This window comes from Paroedura picta, chromosome 16, assembly GCF_049243985.1.
Source record: "Paroedura picta isolate Pp20150507F chromosome 16, Ppicta_v3.0, whole genome shotgun sequence".
Taxonomy (NCBI): Eukaryota; Metazoa; Chordata; class Lepidosauria; order Squamata; family Gekkonidae; genus Paroedura; species Paroedura picta.
The window spans coordinates 27954510-27979590 of record NC_135384.1 but is presented as its reverse complement, the minus strand read 5'-3'; the positions used below and the strand labels follow the sequence as shown (position 1 = coordinate 27979590).

General features: G+C 50.4%; 1 protein-coding gene across 2 annotated transcripts in view; it reads right to left on the bottom strand.

Annotated features, from left to right (window-relative positions):
- Window positions 1–25081, bottom strand: part of STAC2 (SH3 and cysteine rich domain 2) — a 32334-nt gene that overhangs the window by 5317 nt on the left and 1936 nt on the right. The window contains exons 2-9 of one of the 2 annotated variants that reach the window (XM_077314487.1): window positions 9869–10160; window positions 7829–7926; window positions 7065–7158; window positions 5949–6061; window positions 5471–5543; window positions 5161–5222; window positions 2452–2549; window positions 1675–1726 (exon numbers count right to left, since the gene is read on the bottom strand). In XM_077314487.1, the coding sequence (XP_077170602.1) occupies window positions 1675–1726; window positions 2452–2549; window positions 5161–5222; window positions 5471–5543; window positions 5949–6061; window positions 7065–7158; window positions 7829–7926; window positions 9869–10160 (882 nt within the window). Of the gene's footprint in view, window positions 1–1674; window positions 1727–2451; window positions 2550–5160; window positions 5223–5470; window positions 5544–5948; window positions 6065–7064; window positions 7159–7828; window positions 7927–9868; window positions 10161–25081 lie in introns of both variants that reach the window. The other variant, XM_077314486.1, reaches the window with a different exon arrangement.

Below are 25081 nucleotides of genomic sequence, written 5' to 3'. Positions count from 1 at the left end.
GGAAGCCAAGTAGTCTCCTGAATCGGCGAGTATTTTAGAAAACATGCGGAATTCTAAGGATTCTAAGCAAGAGAGAGGGTAAGGGCTGTGGCTCAGTGGGAAAGCATCTATATGGTCCCAGGTTCAATCGCCAGCATCTCCAGTAAAAAGGACCAGGTAGGAGGTGATGTGAAAGGTGAAGAAAAAGGGGAGTTGGTTTTTATACCCCACTATTCACACCTCGCAGGAGTCTCAAAGCGTCTTACAATCGCCTTCCCTTCCACTCCTGACAACGGGCACAATGTGAGACTGGTGGGGCAGAGAGAGCAACCCTTTCGCCCGTGTAATCACTACAGGGTGGATCCCTGCCCGTAGGACCCCCTACGCCCACTGCAGGGAGACCAAGAAGGGACGTATCAGAAAAGCTTTAACTCTGGACCCCGCTGCAACTTTCTGACTGCACAAAAGCCAAAGGGATCGCACAGGGCTCTGTTCTAAGCCACAAAGTGCAAGATCCACACCTCCTCCTCCCTGTCCTCCTCCAAGTCTTTATGCATCTCCTTGGGTGGAAGGATGCTCTTGGATCCTGCCACGTTCCCATGGCAACCTAAGTGTCTGGCCAGCTCAGAGAGGCCATGGCCCTTTTGTGGAGGGGACGGAGGGGGGGGGGCTATCACGGTTGTATGTCTGGTACCCTTAAGAATGTCAGAGAAAGAGAGAAAAGGCATCTGCATGTATATGCAAACGGTTCTCTTTCTGTCCAGACCCGCAGATGGAAGGATTTTGTGCAAGAAGAAGGGTTTCTGGAGGTGATTTTAAAAAATTACTAAAATACTTATACCCTGCTTTTCCCGTGCCGCGCAAAGCAGCTTGCATTGAAACGATCCTACGAAACCTTCATCCACCCACCCGCAAGATGAAGCCTACACCCCACAGCCTCTTTTAAAAGCCCTGGCAAATAAAACAGCCTTTGCACGCTTCCTAAAAACCTCCAAGAGTGGCAACACCTCCTCTCCCTTTGCAGAGCCGAACCCAGGACCGAAACGAACTGGCTCCGGGAGGCGTTTGAGGTATGTGTGTGAATTTGGGCGCAGAATTCAGCCGGCTCAGGGATCATGACTGGGACGTTTAATGACAAGCGACAAGAGATCATGGGGCTAGACCGTGAAGAGCTTCGTTATTAAACTCTTATCTCCTCCTTCAGATGGCTTGGATAGGAACGAAACGGGGGGGAATAGCAGAACACCGGACCAGAAGGAACAGAACTGACGCAAGAGCCAAAGAACGAAGAGGAGCAGTATATTTATGGCCAGGCTGTGTTCAGCAGCATCATTTCTCCTGCTCTAAGACCAGCTCCTTACCCCCAAGGGATGCGCTTCCCCACCCCATCACGATTTCTGAAAGGAGCGCTACAAAAAATCCAGGGTGGACGTAATAATAATATGAGCCATCCTCTTGCAGGCATGGCTGGGTGGGAAAACGTGTAAAGGGGCATGCTGTGTGTGTGTGTGTGCACACACCATGGGTGGGACATCTGCCTGCACAGCAGCAGGTGAGGGCCAAGGTTTCCAGCCAAGTCTAGCCCTCAGACCGGGATATCACACAAGGGGGTTAGCTGTTCCGTCACTCGATGAAATGAACCCAAAAGCTCTCCCTCTCTCCACAAACATTTTCTGTTTCTTTCCTTCGGCTTACCTTCCACCAGTCTTCGTTAGAGTCGTCCACCAGCATGATTCGATCTCCGGGCCTGAAGGGACAAAGAACGGAGAAAGGTGAAGCTCCAAAGAAAGTAATCCTTTGTGCCCACCCAAATTCTCCTTCCCTTTTGTAAAGGGTCACCTTGAGACTGGAGGCAGCAAGGAGATTTCAAAGGAAAGTTGGGAGGAGTAAGGGGGCAGTGCCCCACTGATAATTTTTTTTTTTAAGACTTCTCTATGTATACTTTTTGAGAGCCTCTTGTGGCACAGAGTGGTAAGGCAGAGATATGCTGTCTGAAGCTGTCTGCCCATGAGGCTGGGAGTTCGATCCCAGCAGCCGGCTCAAGGTTGACTCAGCCTTCCATCATTCCGAGGTCGGTCAAATGAGTACCCAGCTTGCTTGCTGGGGGGTAAAGGGTAATGACTGGGGAAGGCACTGGCAAACCACCCCGCATTGAGTCTGCCATGAAAACGCTGGAGGGCGTCACCCCAAGGGTCAGACATGACCTGGTGCTTGCACAGGGGATACCTTATGTATACTTTCCCCTTTTTCTTTCTAGACTTTTAAATTCTGTTCACTACTGGATTTTTAGTTTTTCCCCCTTGTTCTTTTCAAAAGAAAGGAGGGGAAATTCAAGCCAAGAGCTCCGTGAGGTTTGGTTTCAATTGCGCCTGGCCACCACCAACCCTCCAAGACTGAGATCTCCCTGCAAGATAAATGGCCAGCCCACCCCGGAACAGAGGGCAGGCAAGACAGGGAGAGAGAAAGACTCACTTCAGGGGCAGGTCGTTGTTCTCCTGAGGCAAAAACTTGTAGAGAGCGACGTAGGAGTACATAGGCGCGACCTCCTTGCGGGCAGAGCCCCGAGCTGCCTGTGGGTGAATTAAGAGCCTGTGTTAGTTCCAGGCACGGGACAGGTTTGGCTGATTTCAGTAACAGCCTATGGAGGATGTGTTTTTTTAACCTTAATCTTTTTTTTAAAGCTGCACAGTAGTTCAGTTCAAACTTTATTACAGTCGTTCAGACCAAGCTGTGTGAAGTTAATACATAAAAGACCAAAAGAATATGGACGTTTGATAGAATACAATTGAAAGCAGATCATAAAATAGAACTTAAAATTAGGCTACTTTAGAGCATCGGATTTTTATGGCGGCGGCACAAAACTTAGCCAGCTGAATTGTCACCTGCTGCACGCTATAAATGTTTATATATTTTTGCAACCTGCTGTCCAATTTGCACAGACATCCAGCCTTTGAGGTCCTAGCTAATTTTGTTTTTGTTTCCTGCAGTCAGACATCGCAAACAAATCTCAGTTTCAAATGGGCAGCTGTGTTGGTCTGAAGTAGCACAATAGAATCAGAGTCCAGTGGCACCTTTAAGACCAACAAAGATTTATTCAGGGCATGAGCTTTTGAGTGCAAGCTAACAATTCCTTACATGACTGTGGGAATGTATAGCAAAAATTTATTCTGTGTCCAAATACAGCCAATGTGACACAGTTTACTAATATAACAGAATTAATTTTTGCTATACATTCCCGCGGTCATGTAAGGAGTTCTTAGTCTGACGAAGAGTGCTTGCACTCGAAAGCTCACGCCTTGAATAAATCTTTGTTGGTCTTAAAGAAACCTCAGTTTGTTCACGACGCGACTGAGGGTCATTTGTCCCTGGACTGGTTCCCTCCCTCCCATTTCCCCTTTTCATCACACACGAAGCCATGAAGGATGACATCCCAAGTTTGAAAGAAGCTGTCGTGACATTTGCATTTTTATTTTAAGCCAGCCTTTCTCAATTTTTTTGCCGCTGAAAAACCCCTGAAACATTCTTCAGGCTTCAAGAAACTCCTGAAGAAGTGGCACAATCGTGCAGAATGTGGTTGAGAAGCAGAGCTGCTTTAACCATTTGCCCATTTTGCCCTGCCTGGTTCAAGAGACCCTAATCTCGTAGCATCTCAGGAGCTAAACAGGGTTGGCTCTGGTTAATCTCTGGAGAGAGACCACTGAGAAATTCCATGGGGACAGGCAGGCAAGAGCAAACCATCTCCGAATATTTCTGCTCTTGAACACCCCAAAACAGGATCGCCGTACATCAACGGCACCTTGACGGTGCTCTCTACCACCACCCCAACCACCGGTCCCCGCTGCTGAATCCTGGTTTGCAGGCAAGAAATAATCAAACCGAAGTTTGTCGGTTATGTCTGAGCCTAGTAAAGAGGCAGGGGAAGAGACGAACAACCCTGATTTGAGCATCAGCGCCTGTGACTCAGAGCTCACTTCATCAGACGCACAGATTATTCATGCACTGTAATTATTTACAATTAAAGTTTACCAGCCACAGAAGGGCAGGAGTGGGAAGAGTTACAAAAAGAGGCTGTCTAGAGACAATAACTAATCAAGGAGAAGGGAGGGGAATCAATCCATTCAGAGCGGCTGAAGACCAGCCTCGATGGTTGAAGACGGGAGGAGTAAGATGAACATGAAATCATCTCTAATCAAGGCAAGACTGCGGTTTCATTTTGCTGCAACTGAATGGTACCTCTCTGGAATTATGACGTTGCCCGAAATTACAGCTTCCCAGGAAAACCTATTCTGCATGTAGATACGCGCGCCGGAGGTCCCCAATGTGGCGTCCATCCAAATCTTTTCTGGTGTTTAACAAATGTTTTTAGAGGGTGGGTGTGGTGCTTGTGCCTAGCAAGACTTTTCACTGGCAACTGTAGATTTTGTTGGCTGCCCAGTTTTTTAAAAAACACTGTTTTGGCCATACCTGCCACTGCAGCAATTGAAGGTAAGCTGCAGCAGCCATTTTGTGGCTGGTTCCCCCTCCTGAGACGGCCATTTTGTGGCTGGTTCCACCTCCGGAGGGCAGTCATTTCATGGCTGTGCTGTGTTAAAATTCCAAAGTTGCCCCCAGGCTCAAAAAGTTTGGGGACCTTGTTATGCATGCACAAAGTAACACATGCAGCAAAATACACAGAATATATATATATATTTTAAAACAGCATACTTTAGCACAGGGGTCCCCAACCTTTTGGAGCCTGGGGGCAACTTTGGAATTTTGACATGGTATGGTGAAAGCAGCAACAAAATGGCTGCCTCAAAATGGCTGCCGAAGGAGGTGGAGCCAGCTACAAAATGACTGCTGGAGCTCTACTTCGGTAACACAGCACAGATCCTGGTGCTGTGGTACCAACAGCTATCGAATCAACATTAAAATACGCACAGCCAATCAAATCTTTGATGGCAATAACCCTACCTGCTTTCTAAAAACACTTGGTGATCACCAGGAAAGGGGCCAGCAGGGGCCTTGGGGACCCCTTAAAGAAGATGTCCAACAAGTATGCTTTAGCACCATGTCAAAAAAACAAAACCAACCAACTGTTTCACAGAATTAACCAACTTTCACATTAGGGACCGCGGAAGAGCCAACGAGCAACACAGAACCGAAAGGGGGGTCTATGTGTAGAGAACTGTGCTTTCCCACCTGCTGCCCTGGGCTCTTCTCCTCGGACGGGGGACCCTCGCCCTCGGCTGGCATGGCGAACACTGAAACCAACCAAGAGAGGACGGTCAAGCTTTGGAATTGTGACAAAAACACCAGACAGGTTCTGACTCTGCAAGCTCCAAGGAGTGCCCATCTGTGCAGCCTCCCTCTTCCATAAGGATCTCCTGTGGGCCAGAAGAGTGAGTGTGTGTATGGGTGTGAGAGAGAATGTGTGTGACTGTGAGTGTGTGTAGGGGAGCTGCCAGCCCAAAAGAGTCCCTTTCAAGCACGGAGGGCTGGCGTCGCTTACCGTTCTCAACCTGGCTTTCCTCCGCCATCTGCCCGCCGCCTTCTGCGTCTTCTGCCACCTCCTCTTTCTCGTTCTAGGAGAAACACGATGCCACAAGAAAGAGGGTGAAAGGCTGCAGAGGACTTCAACACAAAGATCAGCGGTCTCGCTGCTAAGTGTCCAAAGGGTAGGCAATGGCCTCTCCCTCACCCTGAGGCCGACCGTCAGCCTGGACAGCTCTTCTCTGACGGGCAACAGCTCTTGAGGGTCTCAGGGAGAGGAAAGAATCAATTAACTCTGTCACCTGGGACTGCTCAACTGGAGATTCCAGAAATTAAACCAAGGTTCTTCCTTTTCTAGCATCCCTTCTGCCCCCTCAGGTACATTCCTCCTCCCACAATCCTTCTCTGCACCTGAGATGCCCCTCCACCCTTGACTTTCTCCACCACGGACCAGCGCAGGCCATCCAGGTGTGGTTGCCACGCCAAGGGGACCGTACCAGACTCTTGGTGGGAGACTCCGAGGTGCTGCTGAAACTGGAGCGGTTCAAGTGGGCCAGCGACGTCCCGTAGCGCAGGGTCTCGTAAATGGGGTCCACTTTCCCACTGGGGCCTGCTGGAAGAGAGAAGAGAGCTTCAGAAGTCAATCCTCGTACATCGGCAAGAGGCGAAAACACGTCCTGTTGATCTGGAAATCCCTTTTCCTTCAGACTTTCGGTGACAATCAAATATTGGCAGAGCCCAAAGCTCAAGTGGGAAAGTGCCAGGACTCAGACCCATGCGTTGTCAGATCCGTGTTCTCCAAGAGGTGAGTCCTAACCCCACAGTGGGTCTTGCACTGTGCTTTTGAAGCCTGCAAAAGTGGGCTCTGGGCTCCCTCTCTGTCGGGAACAAATGCAGGGCACAAGCAAAAATAAAATAAAAATACGCTTTGCAGTTATACTGATTTGTGTTTTTAAGTGGGGGACCAATGCCAAGTAAATTAGGACTCGTGGGTCACCCTACCAAGAAGACTGGGAATCGGCGTAGATTCTTTTTTGATCTGTTTACCCGCCTCTAGCCAATAAATTGATCTTTGCACTAAGTCAAGGATTGTTCTTGTGGCAATCGGTAGAAACCCCACACCAACCGGCCAGGAGATAAATACCCTGTCCTTTTAGCAGAGGCTTTAACCGTGCAAAAGAGCAGCTTCAGCTTTCCATGAGGCAGAGGTCAAGAACCTCAACTGTTAAGTAACATTCTATTAAGCCTCTATTTTAAAACCACGGGACATTTTGGCCTTAAATAATTGGAATGGCCAATGGAATGGAACTCAGAATCTGCTCTTGGGAACCGAAAAGGTGCACAGTCTTTCCTGAGCTGAGATCCAAGCATCACCTGGGTCTCCTTGTTCTATTTTTCCCCTCCTTACTCTCCAGAGAACTTGGAATAGCAAGCGTGTTATTGTCACAACAACCGTGAGTCTGGTTCGGCCAAGAGAGAGCCAATGTCCCGGGGGCAGACGGCACACTTCCTGGTCGAGTTGGGCTTTGGACCTAGCGCTCTCTGCTCCTCAGCCCTGCCCCACACGGAGTCTCAGTGCTTGCTCCCTCCTTCAAGGTCTGCTGCCGTCTCACCTGCCGGGGGAGCCTCCTTGGTAGCCCCCGGTTGTTGCTGCGGCTCATGTACAAGCATCGGGGAGCTGAGATTACGTCGGAAGGAGGTAGCCTGCTGGAGAACGGAGAGGAGAGAAATGGGATGAGCTTTCCCTGTCCAGTGGGAATGGAGGTGCAGTACAGAAAGAGAGGCACTGCGGACTTTACTCTCGATGATTACTTAAAAGTCTGAAGGAGTGTGCATGCACACAAAAGTTTATAACAGCCGTTGTCATTTCTTTTTTACCACTGAGAAACTCCAGAAGTGGCGCGATTGTGCAGAATGTGGTTGGGAAGCAGAGCTGTGGACAGGCCCACCTGGGGCCCCTCCCGTTCCCACCCCCTCCAGGCCCATCACTGGCCATTTTGGGAAAGGGGGGGGGGGTTGGTGAGCTGACAGGATCATACATTGTTCATATATGCTTAACAAATTTAAAAGGATATATATAAAAAATTAATTCACTCCCACCCACTCAGGAAATTTTTCCAGGGCCGCCACGAAACCCCGGTTGAGAACACCTGGCGTATACCTTGAATAAAACTCCGTCGGTCTTAAAAGTGCCACTGGACTCAAATGTCATTCTGCTGCTCCAGACCAACCTGGCCACCCACCTGACTCTCTCTCTTGCACATAGTGAGGGATGTGAACACCTGGACGCACGGGGCCTGTGGAGTTTTGAGTGTTAGCCATCCCAAGGAATTGGTGGATGCTAAAGCAGCAGGTATGCGTTTGGTGAGCTGCTTACTGTTTTGCCGGAGCACAGCTGATGCGAAACTTCTTCTGAACACCACAGATGCACGCTGACTTTGCATGTCTTGCACCGCAGGCCTTGCTTTGAGTTTCCTGTGAAGTTGAACACACAAAAGTCCCTTATAGTGGCCGGGGAGCAGGGTGGGGGTTTAGTGGTGGAGGAGGAAGGTTTCCCGAGGAATAAGCCAAAGTAATAGAAAGAGGAGAGCTGGTAGAAAGGAACAGACCAAGATTATGTTATCATCAACAAAAATAATATTTTTCTCCCAAGCTGTAGTAAATTCACATAAACCTGATTTATACTGAATTAGACCCTTGGTCCTCTTGGGTTAAATATAAGAAAACCCACCAATTTTCGCTTGGAGATACAGAAGATTTATGTAGTATCCCCCAATCCTCCATGGAAAATGCTGCTCAAACAAATTACAAAGGCGATCTGACTCTGATGGTAACAAGTGACAGAAATTTTACCTACAAAAAGAAGGCACATCTTACGTAACCTAGTCACCTGGGTACATTTAGCAAACTGAACAGATTAACTTCAAGGAGGTTAACTTGCAACAACTCCAAGCATTTTGGGAAGAGAGAGAGAAGTAAGAGAGAGAAGAGAGCTCCTATATTAGATGAAACACAGAAGGCAAGTAGGAGTGTCCTGTTTTTCTGGGTGGATCATTGTCATCTGCGTCTGTTATTTGCTGGAGACCTCTTCTGCCAAACATGTCATCAGCTGAGCTGGACGAACATAAAGACAAAGAGTCAGATCGATGTCTCCGTCTTTTCTCCACTGTGTTGTGCTTGGCAAAGGCTGCATTAGTTGTAGCACTTCTCACCGAGCCGGCCGTAATTCCCTATGGGACATCTTATAGGCTTCTACAATACAGGCTTTGAGATAGCTACTGATGACAGATCTGGAACTTTTATTCCCTAAGCGCAGCGGGGAGATAGAAATGAATAGACCATCCGTTCTACTGATATGTTTTGGGGGGAGGAAATATGCTTTCAGAACTCTCCTCACATCTAGCGTGTGTCAGAGTCTTTCTTCCAAATGTATAGGATTTGGGATGAAGCATCTCTTGAGATGGCTGCAAAAGAGATTTGGCCTCTGGTCTGAAGTCCGGGTTCGTTCTTAAATTCCACTTTATTCTAGTTCGGCTTTGATGGGTAAAGCTCTAAACTCTAACGCAGGGGTAGTCAACCTGTGGTCCTCCAGATGTCCATGGACTACAATTCCCATGAGCCCCTGCCAGCAAATGCTGGCAGGGGCTCATGGGAATTGTAGTCCATGGACATCTGGAGGACCACAGGTTGACTACCCCTGGTCTAACGCACATTTCGCGGAGGTAATAACCCTGAAACACAAAGCCTTGATTCTCGGATACTTTCAAGGGACCAGTTTAGTAAGCTCGAATTTGAGATTTTGTTAGCTACGTTAGTACAGCATCCTATTTCCAGGTTGGAAATCTATGCTTCGGGACTGGGGGCGGGGAGGGGGGGGGGAGTTCTGCACGGCAACCCCTTTTAGGAACTTGCGTACGTATGAAAATCTTGAAATAGAAGTTCCCTCCAGCAGAGGTAACGTCATAGCTAACCCTGCCACTTGCCTTCTAAAAGCTGGGGTTCTTTCTTTCTTTCTTTTTTTTTTACTTTTCTGTAAACGCTTTATATATAACAGCAGAAAAAAAAATTAAAAGTTGTCGTTCATAGACCTCTGACTATGCCTTCCTCTAAATAAATTTTTCCGACAAGCACCTTCCACAAAGCAGCTGAGGTGGTGGCTGGGGACGACAGAGACCAGCAAAGGAAAAAGTCTTCCAGGGCTAGGTAGTGTCGAAGATCTGAATGCTGGATCGGCACGCAAATGTTCTTTTTGGCTCTGCAAATCACACATCTTGCGTCGGGTGGCACATTTCTAAGTCTTCGCATGGGCGGGGTGTGTGTGCGTGTGGGAGGATCTGGAACCGGGAGGCTCCCACCAGCCAAGAGAAGACGGGGGGAGCGATAAAGACTGACCCCCCCCCTCCCACGTGCGGCTTACCTACGATGAGCTGGTGGCAGAGTTCGCAGGGGCTGTGTTTCTTGAAGACGTATTCTTGGAAGCTGTGCGTCTTCATGGGCTTGAGAGGTGCCAGAGGCCTGGGAGCCGCCCTGGGGGAATGGTCCGTCTCCGTGGGAGCAGGTGGGGGGGACGGGGGCAGCACGGCATCCGGGGGGCTGAGCAGCACGTCAGAGGGGAGTTTGAACTCGCTGTTGGAGCGCAGGAAAAAATTCTCCACACTTTTGCTCCGCAGGATGGTTTTGAGCGAGAGGGAGCGCTTGAAACGCTGAAGCTGGCGGGGAAGAAAGAGAGACAATGAATTTCTCAAGCTGGAGTTGGCAACCCGAGCCGGGAGGCCCGAAATGTATGTTAGAGGTGTCACGTTTCCAGAAAATCTGAAAGAAATTGCTTTGCCCCAATTATTTATTGGGCGGGGATTAAATGTGGGGCGAAATTTAAATATATCAAATGTTTTATTTTCTTATCTAAGCTAAACTTATTCTACGGCCTACTTGATGTAATGGATAAGAGCAGCAGCTTCTAATCTGGCGGACCACTTTTGATTCCCCGCTCCTCCTCCACATGCAGCCAGATGTGTGACCTTGGACTCCTCACAGCCCTGATAGTGCAGTTCTCACAGAGCAGTCCTGTCTGAGCTCTCTCAGCCCTACCTCCCTGACAGGGTGTCTGTTGTGGGGAGAGGAAAGGGAAGGTGATTGGAAGCCACTTTGAGACTCCTTTGGATAGAGAAAAGTGGCATATAAGAACCAACTCTTCTTCAGTAATCTTAGGGCTCTCTCAGCCTCACCTCCCTCACAGAGTGTCTGTTGTGGGGAGAGGAAAGGGAAGGTGATTAGAAGCCGCTTTGAGACTCCTTTGGGCAGTGAAAAGCAGGGTATAAGAAAACAACCTCTGACAACATAAAGTGCATAATTTGCAATTTAATTAACTATAAAACTGTATTTGTCATATTTATGGAATTTAAAATCATAAATGCTTCCATTGTTCTCTAAAAGCAAAATTGCGTATGGACCAATACCAGAGAGCTGGAAACGGCCGCACCTTATAGACAGAGATACCTGGCATAGGGAAAAAGAAAAAAGAGAGAGGAAATCTTCACTCATATAAAAAAAAAAAACATGCTAATCTGGGCCAACCTAGATGCACCGTGGAAAATAACCAAAGTGTTGTCATCTTCTTTTTTTACTTTATAAGGCAGTTCCAGACAGGCTGCAGTGACAGGCTGGGAAGGGAAGATGCTTAATCTTTCCCCCCACAGGGCTGCTTGTCCACTACAAAGTGCCCACAGGAGGAAAAACTCATAGAACAGCTGCTCGGGAGGAAAGATGATGAGAAAAGCACATTTCCAGGAGGCGGGCTCTTTCGTCCCGCCTCACTGCAGTGATTCTAAAGCAAAGAAAACGCAGGCAAGAGGCATCAGGCAGCCACCGCCCGGGCGGGTTATGGGCCCAGAAGAAGAGGCCGGCTCAGTTCGACAGCAACTTATCGCTTTGGTCAGGAGTAATGACACAGATGTTGAGATGCGTGGTCTCAGCTCCAGCTGGCTCGCAAGTAGCCCCGGGGCTTCATTCTTTGCTCTTCTTTATCTCTTGCTAGCAAGATTAGCCAGCGGTCTGCCTGACACATGGCAAACGCTAGCACTTTCTGGGCCAGTCAGAGGGATTTGGGAAAGAATGGGTTTCATTGCCAGCTGGAAGAGAGAGGGGATGGCTAACTACGAACCCCCAGAAGAAGTCTTCTGCACCAACTCCACAGTGAGACTCAAGGACTTTGAGAATGGGGATATACACTGATCGCTTTTTAAAACGGCAAATCTACCTCCGGTTGCCCAGCTAAAAATACCGCAACCCCCCAAGGACATAACCTTGCAGCCACACCTGAAATCCAATCTAAACACAGCCAGCAAAATGCAGAGGCTAAACGACCAAGGCACAAGTTAGGAAGCTGCATGTTAATCTCAACCCGAAATGCCCACAGGCAAGACAGCATGGAAGGCCTCTGGCTGGGTGGAAGAGCATTCGCTTTGCACGCAGACGGCTTTGGGTTCGAATCACAGAATCTCCAGGTAGAAGAAGACCTCCACTTGAGACCCCCACCCCCAGAGACTGGCTTTGTACATTCATTCTTTTCTCAGCCAACCTGCCTCACTGGGACTGTGGGGGTGATAAGATTGGCTTACCTTACAGGGCTGTAATGAGGATTACTGAGTAATGCAAAGTTTGCAAGGAACACGAGCTTTAAGAAACCTCTGGAATTAAACCGGAGCATAGCAGCAGAAGCATCTGTAGGGGCATGACGTAGCTGGATGCAACAGAAAGCCAGAGGGGCTGAGAGATACTCATTGACAGAGATGTCTCTAGCTGCAAGGCCATTTCTTCTGTGCCTCAAAGCAGGTCAACCAGGATGTCTGGTGTGGCAGGGATGTCTCAAGGGGCATGCTTCAACGCCAGCCGGCCACCTGCCATCCCTTCGGCTCAAAGCCATCCTGGGATTTGACAGATGGAGAGAGCTGCACATGGAACACTGAAAGAGGAGCACTCAGTGGTGCAGAGAATGACACTGGGTTCTGGGAAAGAACTTCACAGGCATGAGGCCACAGCCCTGTGGCTTCTAAGACTCCAGCTGTTTACTTCCCTACCCCAAAATTTAATCCTCCCCCCCCCCCCCGTTGTACATTGGAGAGGTCCTATGCATTTCCTTCTCAAGAATTTGTGCCCCTTGCGGACTCCTTTCTTCTCTTCCTCACACTATGGCAAAAAAGGCATTCTTGAGCTGGCAGCTCTGGGTTCCAATCCTCCCCCGGTCCTGAAGCATACTTGGGCTTTGGATGCCAACCTCCAGCTGGGGCCAGGAGATCCCCCCCAAATCATAACTTTTCTCAGGACTACAGAATTCCGTTCCCACGGAAGAAATGGTCACTTCAGAGGGGTGGACTGAGTGGAAGAAGGTCCCTTCTGAGGCCACTCTCCTGCCAAAACTCCACCTTCTGCAAGCTGCATTCCCAGATCTCCAGGAACATATCAAGCTCTAGCTCTCTCTCCCTGACTAACCAACCTCCTAGGAGTGTCGTGAGGATACAAGAGGGGAGGGAAAAATCATGCCCAGCCATCTGTCCTTGGGGGGGGGAAGGTCGAGAAAAATGTACACAAGGGCAAGATCTTCTCTGTGTATGCAGCTGGGGGAGAGGAATTCATTCTGAGAGAAGCAGCAAACCACATCTGATCACAAAGGTCTAAGCTGAATGGACCGTGCTCCCTGGAGGATTTTCCGGTTTATCCCACGGTCCCCTGGAATTCGGCTGTTCCAGGCAGAGCCGTCTATTCTGGCTCCTCTGATCGGCCTAATCCCGGAAAATGTTGATGGAATTTTAATGCTTTTGCGTTGCTAAAACGAGGACTTTGAGAGCCCCATAACGCCTTTTAGGGGAACCAGCCAAGACACGTAAATGGTGGGCGGCTTTTGCTTTCGACAGGACTCTTCATCAGGCTAAATGTTAAATGCCCCTCAGGCCTTTTTTGGCCCGCCTTCTTATCTCACGCCAGGCAGATCTGAATAGATCCCTTTCTTAGCAGCACCCGGTGCAGAGGGGATGCAGAATCAATTCCCTCCGGAACTCACTGAAGGCCCCACGGAAGCTCCCATCACAGGCCCCAGTGGGAATTAAATCTGCAGAATTGGGGGGGAGGAATGACATTAGGAGAGTCTATGCTTGTTTTATTTATCACCTGTTTGCTGTGTATTTTTATATTGCATCAGTATGTCCTTTTAATGGGAGTTTCAGTGTGTTTTTTAATGAGGACCCTGTCACCCACCACTAGCCATTGTATGGGAGTGGTGGGATATAAATAAAAATAAATAAAAATAAATAGAGGCCCCCCCCCAAGCTGCCATTTTCTCCTGGTGAACTGACCCTCTGGCGCCTGGAGATCAATTGTCATTCCAGGAGATCTCCAGGTCCCACCTGGAGGCTGGCAACCCTTGACTGCATTGTAGTGACTGAAATCTGCTCAGCAAGGCTGAACCCAAGAGCCACACATTCACAAACTCAGATCATGCTGTACTTTCGGAAAGATCCGTTTCATGAGAGAGATGCATCCCGTGATTTGGGTTAAGAGCGACTCTGTGTAAATTCTCAGCAAGCTTTTTGCCATTTTGTATCATGGGAGCGCTGCTGTTCGTAAGCAGGGGCAAGGAGATGGATAGGGCAACAAAACTGCAAATTTTGACTCAGCCACTCTCCTCGAAATGGTCGCCCATCTCCACTGCACATTCCAGAGGCTTTAAAAAGAGATTCAACAGAAGAATCCTGCTGGGTCAGACCACTGGTCCATCTAGTCCAGCCTCCTGTTTCACCCAGTGGCCAACCAGTTCCTCTGGAGCAGAGGTAGTCAACCTGGGGTCCTCCAGATGTTCATGGACTACAATTCCCATGAGCCCCTGCCAGCAAACGCTGGCAGGGACTCATGGGAATTGTAGTCCATGAACATCTGGAGGACCCCAGGTTGACTACCCCTGCTCTGGAAGGTCAACAGCAGGGCCTAGAGGCAAAGGGCTTCAGAAGACCCTCAGAAGAGTCCTGCTGGGTCAGACCAATGAGGGTCCGTCTAGCCCACATCTAAATAATCCTCCTTTAAAGCTGTTTATTCCAGTGGCCATCAGGACATCCTCTGGCAGAAAATCCCACATTTTAACCACTCTCTTCAGGGTGCACAGGCAGAGTGCATTGCTAATGCACAAAAGAGCCTTGCTAACTTTACAGCAAGCACTTCTCTTCCCAGCCAGAGACTGAGTGGTATCAAATGTCCATTTGTGTGCTTGTGCATGTCGAGGGGAAGGGAGAGGGACAGGACAGCAGGAAACTTACTCTGAAGCAGTCCAATGCCTAGATCTTGAGCACGCACCCTTGCCTTGTCGGAAACAACAAGGGAGACACAGAACGTGGCTTCGAAGCACAGAGAGCCACGAGAAAAGTACACGGTGAAGCAAGGCAGGCTAGGGGAGCACGTGCGCTCTGGCCCGAATGCCTGCGTAAAAGGGGAGCTGGCTCTGAACAGCACAGGCAGGGAGTGCCACTTTAAAAGCTTTCAGCCTCTGCCGCCGCGGGTGAGCTGCACCCTCTGGGGAGCACCCACTGCACTCCGGACCTGGCTGGCTAATGGAAGACGCAACACCTCTTGAGTTGTGTGCAGGGGGGGAATTGGGCCGGATGGTTTGGAGAGGGAGAGATCGCACAAGGAGGAATGGGAGCTACTGCAGGGCTGAAGGGGACCCTGGCGTTGGCTGAGAAGTTCCTGGCTTGTTAATGGATTAGGTGCTCTATGGCAGGGGTGGCCAGGCGGTGGCTCTGATGCCTATGGACTACAATTCCCATGAGCCCCTGCCGGATGGCAGGGGCTCATGGGAATTGTAGTCCATGGGCACCAGGAGAGCCACCGCCTGGCCACCCCTGCCCCATGATAAACAGCCTTGCTCTGGTCTTTGAAACGGGAGTCTGTCCATCCTGTCGGCATTCTGCGCTGTCTGACTTTCACAGCCGTGCTTAGTAATAGGGAATTCTCTAGTTAGAATTGTCTTTGTGAAGAGAAGGACAAAGGGGGACAGGAAGCCCATGTGGCGCAGTGGTTAGAGGGTCGTGTTTGGACGCAGGTTTGAATCTCCACACTACCACGGATAAAACAGAGGAGCAGAGAATACTGGAAGGAACTTCAGGGTCCTCAGCAGAGAAGAAAGGCCAGGATGGTGGTGGTGCATGAAGTAAATACATTTTTGCAGGAAGGATAGGTCTGCAGTGGGCCAAGGAGAGGCCTCACAGGGTGGTTAAATGTCACAGAGTCATTCCCCCCCTACCAAAAAAAAAAGAAAAGTAGCCACTTTCCCCAGGGAAACTGATCTTGGAGACCTTTTGTAATAGCAGGAGATTGTCAGGTAACACCCAGGAGCTAAAAAAAAGGGCTATATACAAATAGCTCCGCCAGCCAAGAAGAATCATAGATGAAAAGGGAGTTCCCAAAAGGGCTATATACAAATAGAGAATCTTCTTTATTCTTAAAGATGAAAGTCAAAAGCTATTCTAGTAATCAACTCGTTTTCAAGAAGTCTCTTCTTCACTGGCTTATACTTCTAAATAACCAAATTATAGAAATATCAAGGCTTGTTGTCCATTTGTTTTAAATGCAGGACGTCAAGAGTTGAAAATGACATGCAAAAAATTTACAAGCTCATGTTCCTCCCTGTAATTCGGGTTTGTTTTATTTGTTTTCCTACATGTACAGTTGGATACTGGTAGCGACTGATAAAGGGCATACTGTAAAATCACTGGAATTTAATTATTGGGCTTCTAAATTTTTAAAATATAATTTTCAAGTTTTGACACTCTGTACAGGGCATTTAAAACAAATGCACAACAAGCCTTGGTATCCTTATAATTTGTTTATTTAGAAATAAACCACCAACCACTGAGGAAGAGACCGCTCCTGGAAAACCAGTCAATTACCGCATCTTGTTTTGGCTTTGACTTGCAGCTTTAAAAATAAAGAAGATACTCTGTTCGTATGTAGCCGTTTCGTCAGCTTTCTTTTCGTCGGTGACCACCAGGCAGCTGGCAAGCCTACAACACACCTTTAAAAAATACATTTTTTTTTTGCACACAATGCATGAGCAGCATTGGAACCCACTGCCACAAGATGTGCTGGCAGGCACCAATTTACAAATCCATGGAAGGATTATTGATCCAAAGCTTTCTGCCCGGTTCAGCTCTGCATAGCAGCTCCTCTCCAGAATGGCTGCAAGGGACCCTGCAGAGGCAGCTGCATGCTGGGACCCAGATATTGAAGACCCAGATGAGGGGAGGATCCCTCCTCCATCTGCTCATGGCTGGGACTGCACCAGACCCTTGCGGTGCAGCAACCGGCATCTCCTGCTGCCCTAAACCATCGCCTGGGTGGCTGGCCCAAGCTCAGTCCTGCGGGTGAGGCAGAGGGACAGCTAGCCAGCTGGCCAGGAAAACAAGAGTCGCTCGTCCCTCTTAATAGAGATTTAATATGCAGAAATGGGTTCTCAAAGCTCCTCACAGTGCAGAGCTAAACAAGGGCACCCCACAAGCGCTGGAGAACGGACGGACGTGAAAGGGAGAGCCAGAGGGGCCAGTTTAGAGGCTGTTAAAGGCAAAGGAGGGAGATAAGGTTATAAGGAGGTGAGCAATTCACCATGTCTGCACATGGGGACGGGGTTCCTAGATCACTCTTAGCTACATGCCAATAAAGTTACTCGTTGGTGATCACTCTTAAGTTTGTCTGGGTGGTATCTCCTTGAATGGGATGCCTCTCTCTGGCTTAACCTGGGAGCTGCCCTCTGACACCCATCCACTTCATCCTCTCCCTCTCTCCACATGGCCTTCCATGGAGACACATGTCCCTGCAGGTCACTCCTGCAGAGGCAGCGTCCTCCTACTCTCACGCACATGATGCCAGATGATAGGGAAAAGTTCTCATTCTTCCTTCAGCTGCAACCTGAGTGTGAACAGGACCTAACTAAATTTTTAAAAGTTTACCTTTTTTTCCCCAACATATGTCTGGGGAGGTTTATTCACTGCACCCAGGAGCAGTGCTACCCAAATATCCCAATACTTCCTTCCTTCCTCTGCTTCCCCACCCTCTGGACACACAAAAAAAAGACAAACTTTCTGCTGCATATGAAAATCCTGCCGCTCTGGGGGCTTGTGAAAGCAAAGACGGCCACATCGAGATATTGTGCTTGCTAGCCTTTGCAACAGGGGTAGTCAACCTGCGGTCCTCCAGATGTTCATGGACTACAGTTCCCATGAGCCCCTGCCAGCGTTTCATGGGATCATGGGAATTGTAGTCCATGGACATCTGGAGGACCACAGGTTGACTACCCCTGCTTTGCAAGACCTTTGTGCCCCCTCCGGATCCTTAAACCCTGCCTCTCAAGTGGGAGAGGGCAGGCGCTTTAAACGCAAAGGACTAGAAACTTTGTGAAAAGGAACCACGGGGGAGTCTAGGCATTCGTTCCTAGAGTCGGGACTAACGCACGCAAAGTAGCCCTCTGAGCACGGGGAGAGTGCTTTTTTCTCTCGCCGTTGGACAACAGCAACAGCCGCAGAGGACCCATCTAGAAGAGGCTGGGGAAATGTTTCCCCTTCTTTCTTTCTTTTGCGTGCCAGGCCACTCTTGTCTCGGGTAAAATCTGTTGATGCATGCACAACAAGTCCCAGAGCTCTCAGCAAGAACGGGCAGCTATAAATAAAGCAGATAAATAGATCTGTCAAGAGAGCTTTGGAGTTCCCACTGCCCAGGGGGCAGGGGACCCAAGCCGGCCGGCTGCCTAGATGCGGAAAACAGGCTAAAGTTCTGGTGGGAAGATAAGAACAGTTCTGAGAGAGAGCCTGGGGTTGTTCAATCTTTTTTTCTCCTCTGCTTTGCCTTTGCATGTGAATTGGCACAGCACACAGCAGGTTAAGGACCCGGTTTTTGGCAACTGTTTCCTGGTTCGTCTCTGGGGAAAGCATGGTTCCAGGGGAGGCAGGATGGGCAGAAGAAGAAGAGGAAGAGGAAGAGGAAGAGGAAGAAGAAGAGTTGCTTCTTATATGCCGCTTTTCCCTACCCGAAGGAGGCTCAAAGCGGCTTACAGTTGCCTTCCCTTTCCTCTCCCTCAGCAGGTGGCTGACACAGGGCAGAATCAGAATTGGAGAAGCACATCAATGCTTCTTTCGGCCACTGCCTGTAGGCTTTCCAGTGGTCCCCAACAAGGTGCTCACGGGCACCATGGCACCTGCTAGTGCCATCTCCGGCCCTCGACAAGTGATTGGGTGGGGCCAGGTAGGGCTTCAGCCCAGATAGGCTTCTGACGGGCTGTGCAGATTGTTACTCTGCCAGCAGCTGCCATCGTAGCACAACGGACTACGCAGTGTGACGGGCGCCCATCTGTGACAACCGCTTGGTGGCTGGCTCCACTTCCTGCCGCAGCCATTTTGTCGCGATGCCGTGTCAAAACTCCAAGCGTGCCCAAAACTGCAAAAAAATTAAGGACCCCAGAACCAAAACTTTGGGTTATGTTTTCCAAAAGGAAAGCGCAGGTTCCCGGGACCTCATAAAAGCCCCTGCAGCAGCAGACCCCAAGCTGCAGACCACGAGTAGCCGATTGGCAGGGGATAATGGGCAGAAGCCAAGATTTCCTTGCGCTGGAGAGAAAAGGGATGGACCGAGCCTTCTGCCCATGGTGGCCCACACAACTCCCCTTTCAAGCGATGCTCACGAGCGGCTTCTGGGCCTCTTCGGAACAGAAGGCGATAACATTTCTCCTCCCCCCCCCCCCACGCCAAGATGCTGCTAAAAAAACTAATATTTCTTGACGTGAGGTTCCAGCCCCTCCGAGCTATTTTTATCCCAGCTGCTGTGAAAACAGCTTGGCAAACGCAAGGCGCATCAGCAGCTCCGCTCCCGGCCTTTCCAAAAAATCTCCTCCCCCGTATTGATGAAACCGCAGATGATGTTGGACTCCCTGCAGATCTACCCTCCCAAAAACACACACACACACACACACACACAAATGCACATCAGTTGTACCCAGATTCTGAGCTTTCATCTTCCGTTTCTTTCCCACCCCTCCTCCACAGCTGCCAAATCTTGCCCCCCCTTTTAGTTTTGGCATGCTCAATCAGGATTCGCACCAAGCTCTTGGCATTGGGTGCTAGAATCCATGCCCCGTTCTTTCCCCTGTGCTGGCTTCCCTGTTACCGCATCTCTTCTGTCTCCTTAATGGACCGCCACAGCACCTCCAAGCTGCTAGTCCCTAGTGTTTAAACCTCTTTGCTAACTTTGCCTCTTAGGCAATTGACTCTCACACTCTCACAAACACAACTACTGTACAACAGTCCTGACCTGGATCGCACAGGCAAACCCAATTCCGTCAGATCTCCGAAACTAAGCAAAGGTAACCGTGGCTAGTATTTGGGTGGGAGACCTCCAAGGCATGCTAGAGGTCAAGATGCAGGGGCAGCCAACGGCCGACCACTCAGAGCAGCCAAATGAGAAAGTGGGGAGGGTGGGGTGTAAAGCACTTCCTGGGCTGACTGAAGCTCTTGCTGACATTAACTAGCAACCGCTTTTAAAGGGTTTTTCACTGTGAAATCTAAAGCTGGCCTTGAGAAGAGGGGAAAGGGGGGTGGACAGCCTGCCTCAGCAGAAAGCACCGGAGTCTGCACCATCTGAGCCTTTGTGTTGCTCAAGGGGCTGCGGGAAAGGCCACCGAGGAAAGATTTTTCCTTACGCATCATAAGCACGCACGGATCTGGATGTACGGCGCTCCTGTCTGCCAAGACGTCCCAGCCTTCAATCTGACTGAGGGAGACAGCAGATGGGGCTGCCTCTCTGCCCCCCTGCCCACCCCACAAAAAAGAGGTCTTTTCTTTAAAAGAGGGGAAGCTGGGGAACTTTTAGCCGGATGCCTTGGCTCAGAAGCAGATACTGGCCCAGGCGGGCTGAGATAAGGTCTCTCTCAAAGGGCCAGGGACACCAGTAGCGGCTCCCTCCTGGGTTCCGGAGCTCCTAGGGCAGTTTACCCCGGATCTCTTTTCCACTCCCTGCCGCCTCCCCGGCCACCCTTTCCCGCTCCGACTCCCTTAGAAGGAGTTGCAATGCAAACCCAGGCCAGACCGCTTGAAGGAAAGGTCTTAAAAAGGGAAAAAGTGATTGAGCCGGGGCGACCGGAGGGGAAGAAGGCCATCTGCTACGGTTCATGTGAAGAGCGGGGCAGGCACAACCCAACAGGCATACTCTGGCAGCGAGGGCAGACCCGTCTCAGACTCACAGAATTGGAAGGGACCTCCAGGGTCGTCTAGTCCAACCCCCTGCAGAGCGCAGGCAAATTCACAGCTACCTGCCCACCCACAGGGACCCCAATTCCATACACCAATGATGCCTCCCCCCCCCAAAAAAAACCAGAATCCCTGGCCAGTCTGGCCTGGAAGAAAGTTGCTTCCCAATCCCAACATGATCACACAAGAAAGGGCCATCAGAACCAAGCACGGACCCAATCCCTTCTGCCCACCCACTCAGAATCCGCCCAAGTTCACAGAATTGCCCCTATTGGCCAAAGCCGCCAACTGGCTTCTGGTATGTTTTCCTATTAAGAATTGGGCTTGGTTTGGACCCTGTTTGGGGAGCTGTAGGAGACCCCTGACTTGTAGGGTTGCCAGCCTCCAGGTGGGACCTGGGGATCCCCCGGAATGACATCTCCAGACTACAGAGATTAGGATTCCTTGGAAAAAACCAGATGCTTCTGAAGCTGGACTCTCTGGCCCCGTACCCCACTGAGGTCCATGTCGCCCCTCCCCTCTGCCAGCATATCTCCCCCCAACTTGGCTCAGACCCCTTCCATCTCTCCCACCCTCCGCAAACAGCCAGGAGGGACCGGTAACTGTGCCGGCCCACCCCTGATAAACCTTAGCCCTGGTTAGTATTCAGATGGCGGACTCCAAGCAAGACCAGGGTTGTGACGCGGATCTGGCCGGCGGCAAACTTGCCCTGAACATCTATCTCATGCCTCGAAAACCCCTTGACGGGTCGCCATAAGTCAGCTCCAACTTGGCACACGCACACAAAAACGAAGAAGAGAGGAGATTGCGTGGGCTCTAAGAGTTCCTCACAACTCAGCATTCTGCCCAGGAATTTAGCGGGGAGTCTTAAGGGAGTTACACCCTTCTAAGCCCATTAGTGTCAATGGGCTGCTTCGGAGCACCCTGTAAGCCTTGGTGCGGGCATGTGTGTGCGTACGTGTGCAAGTGGGAGAGGGAGAGGGAGGAAAAGAGAGAGAAAGACGCATCTCTCAGCTCCGTTGCATAATACATGAACCCAAAATGCCAGCGCGCTGCTTGCCTTCCGCCCCTGTCAGAACCATCGAGCTAGACGGAACGCGCTGCTGAATGTTTGTAGCGATTCCGTAATAAGTACAACTCCGTCCCTCGGGAGACGGAGCGTTCTGTTAGCACCGTTCCACTGGGGGGGGGGGGGAATAAATAAAGCAACCAAGAGAGCCAGAAAAGCAAGTCAGGATTTAAGAGGCATCTGCAGAAACGAAGAATAACCATTGCTTGACAAAGGGCTGAGATTGCCCGTTCTGGGGTGGAAAATATCTGGAGATTTGGGGTGGGGGGTGGAGCTGGAGGAAGGACTTTAATGGGGTGTAATGCCATAGAGCTGGGGTGGCCCAGCCCTGATTCTCCCGATGTCCATGGACTACAATTCCCACGAGCCCCTGCCTGACGATACTTTCCAAAGTGGCCCTTTGCCCCAGAGGTTGAACTGGCCTCTGCCGCCTGGAGATCATCCCCAGAGGCCTCCAGCCACCCCCTGGAGGTTGGCAAGCCAAACCATGCCTGCCAAGCCACCGCAAACCAAGACTGTGCCTGCGGAATTTAACTCCCCATTCTTTTGGACCCTGGGTGAAAACGCTCATCTCTCCGACCGCCTTTGGCAGGTTCCCTTTGGGATGGCCTTTGAACCGTAGCCCGTCTTGTCTTCTTGGGAAGGTGCCGTGTTTTAATTAACAGCTCTCTTATTGGGACGGCTTTTCCTGTCTGCTGGCCCCCTCCGACAGCAACCCCGCAGGCAGAGAAGAGCTTTCAAAGACGCCTAGATTTCCAGCTCCGGGTTGAGAAATCCCTGGATATTTGGAGAGCTCTCGGTGAGTCCTATTTTGCCACAACCTGCACTTTCCCCGTTGCAGCAAAGGCCCCGAAAGAGAGAAGTAGGGCATCCACAATGCCAACGCAGCACCTGCTAAGCATCTTGTGCAAACTTTCCCCTCTCGGTTCCCAGCCAAGAGTGCCTGGAGGAGAGAGTTCTGTGAATACGCCATGAATAACCATTAAAATGCAATTAGCAGGATCCGGACTATCAGGGGTTGCTGTAAAGGGCAATGACCTGTTAAGACAGATGGCAAATTAAACGGCCAGGAAAAACGCTGTGCTGGATTACATTTGGGGGGGGGGGGGGGAAGCAACCGAGCAAAAAAAAAAGCCTATTCAAGTTAAGTTTCTCTTTGTTAGCTGTTCAACTCAGCTGCAGGTCAATCCGAGGGGGGGGGGGATTCTAGGGCCAGCTGGGTGTGATGGTTGACACTAATATCCCTGGAGTCGGGTGATTTTACAGGGGAGTCCTATGCACAGTCACTACACCCTAAGAGCATGGAAATTAATGGATTTAGATAGGAACAGCTCCATCTAGGAGCACACCTTTAACCAGGGGTAGTCAAACTGCGGCCCTCCAGATGTCCGTGGACAACAATTCCCATGAGCCCCTGCCAGCAAATGCCGGCAGGGGCTCATGGGAATTGTAGTCCATGGACATCTGGAGGGCCGCAGCTTGACTACCCCTGGTTAAGAGCCTGGATTTGGGCTTTTTTTCCTGCCCTCCCCTTGAGACGGTCACGCGCATTTCGAACGCAAGACGCAGAAGAAACGTTGCACAAAGGCCGCCCCAGTTTAGCCCAGCATCCTGGCAGAGAAATACGCAAGGTACGATCGGGGTCTGTGCATATCGACTCAGAAGCAAGATTCACGGCGCTCAACGCTTTCCTTCCCCCGTGGAGATCCAAAACAGCCTCTGAGTTTATTCTCCTCTCTTGCATTTTGGCCTCACACCAACCCTGTGAGGGACGTGAGCCAGAGGCAGAGAGAGACAGGCCAAAAACTTGCGCTTCCACAGAAGAGGAGGGATGGGAACCCAGGCGCTCTTCCGTCCTAATCTGCCGCTTGACCCACCCTCCTCTGCCAGCACCCACCGACAGAATGGGAAAGCATCCTTATTCCCCCCCCCCAAAATCTCTAAAATGACCTTCCTCCCAGACTTTGCGCCAGCCTTGGCCCTGAGCCAAAAGGAGAGATCTGCAAATTAAAAAGCGAATGACAAGTGATTAATACTCCCACGGAGAAGCAGCTACCCCACGGCCAGACATGACAGCCATCCGGGAGGGTCTCGCCCGTGCAAAGAACGGACAGATCTCCTCACCTCCCACCCCAAACGGCCCCAAGCAATATCCCTGAACCTAAGTAGCCTCTTGTTCCGGAGTATATTCCAGCGCTGAAGGCACACACCCGCTGGGCCAACCGTAACGTGGACTGGGCAAGCGGAGAAAACGCTGCCAAGTGTCTCCCTGGGTTTTAAAACCCACCGGGGGCCTCAGCGTCACCAGTTTGACATCAGCACCGGGGGTGACATCAAAGGCAGCCAGAAAAGCTACAGAGGAGATTCACACTCCCTCTTTCCTGACTCATTGCCTCCAGATTCTACAGCTGAGTGGGTGGGGGGTCACACATGAAGCTGCCTTACACCAGGGGTGGGTGGGCCAGACTGTGGCTCTCCAGGTGTCCATGGACTACAATGCCCATGAGCCCCTGCCAGCAGGGGCTCATGGGCATTGTAGTCCATGGACACCTGGAGAGCCACAGTCTGGCCTTGCCTGCCACTGGTTTATTAGAGTTAGTACTGAGACCCCATCTTTCCAGGGACTCAGGCAGAGGTCTTTCAAATTATCTAGAAGAGGAAGAGTTGGGGGGGGGGGTTTATACTCCGCTTTTCACTGCCCAAAGGAGTCTCAAAACTGGCTTCCCAACGCCTTCTTTTCCTCTCCCCACAACAGACACCCTGTGAGGTAGGCGAGGCTCAGAGAGCTCTGGGAGAAACAGCTCTGTGAGAACAGCTCTGCCAGGACTGTGAGTGGTCCAAGGTCACCCAGCTGACTGCATGTGGAGGTGCGGGGAATCAACCTCAGTTCTCCCGAATTAGAGTCCATCGCTCTTAATCACATCACAACGAGAAATCTCAAAGGGGCTTACAATCGCCTACCCGTCCTCTTACAACAGACACCCTATGAGGTAGGTGGGGCTGAGAGAGCTCTGAAGGAACTGAGACTCACCCAAGGTCACCCAGCTGGCTGCATGGGGAGGAGGAGTGGGGAATCAAACCCCGCTTTCTGGATTAGAGGTGGCCACTCCTAACCACCACTCAGGGCCGGATTTTCCTATAGGCTAAGTAGGCTTCAGCCCAGGGGCCTATATTCCACATTTTTAATAAAGGTTAGTATCAATATATATCACAGTAATGATGTATTTTATTATCTCTCATGTAATTTACAAACTTAAAAATGGGAGGTGAAAGGGCCTCCCACTTATTC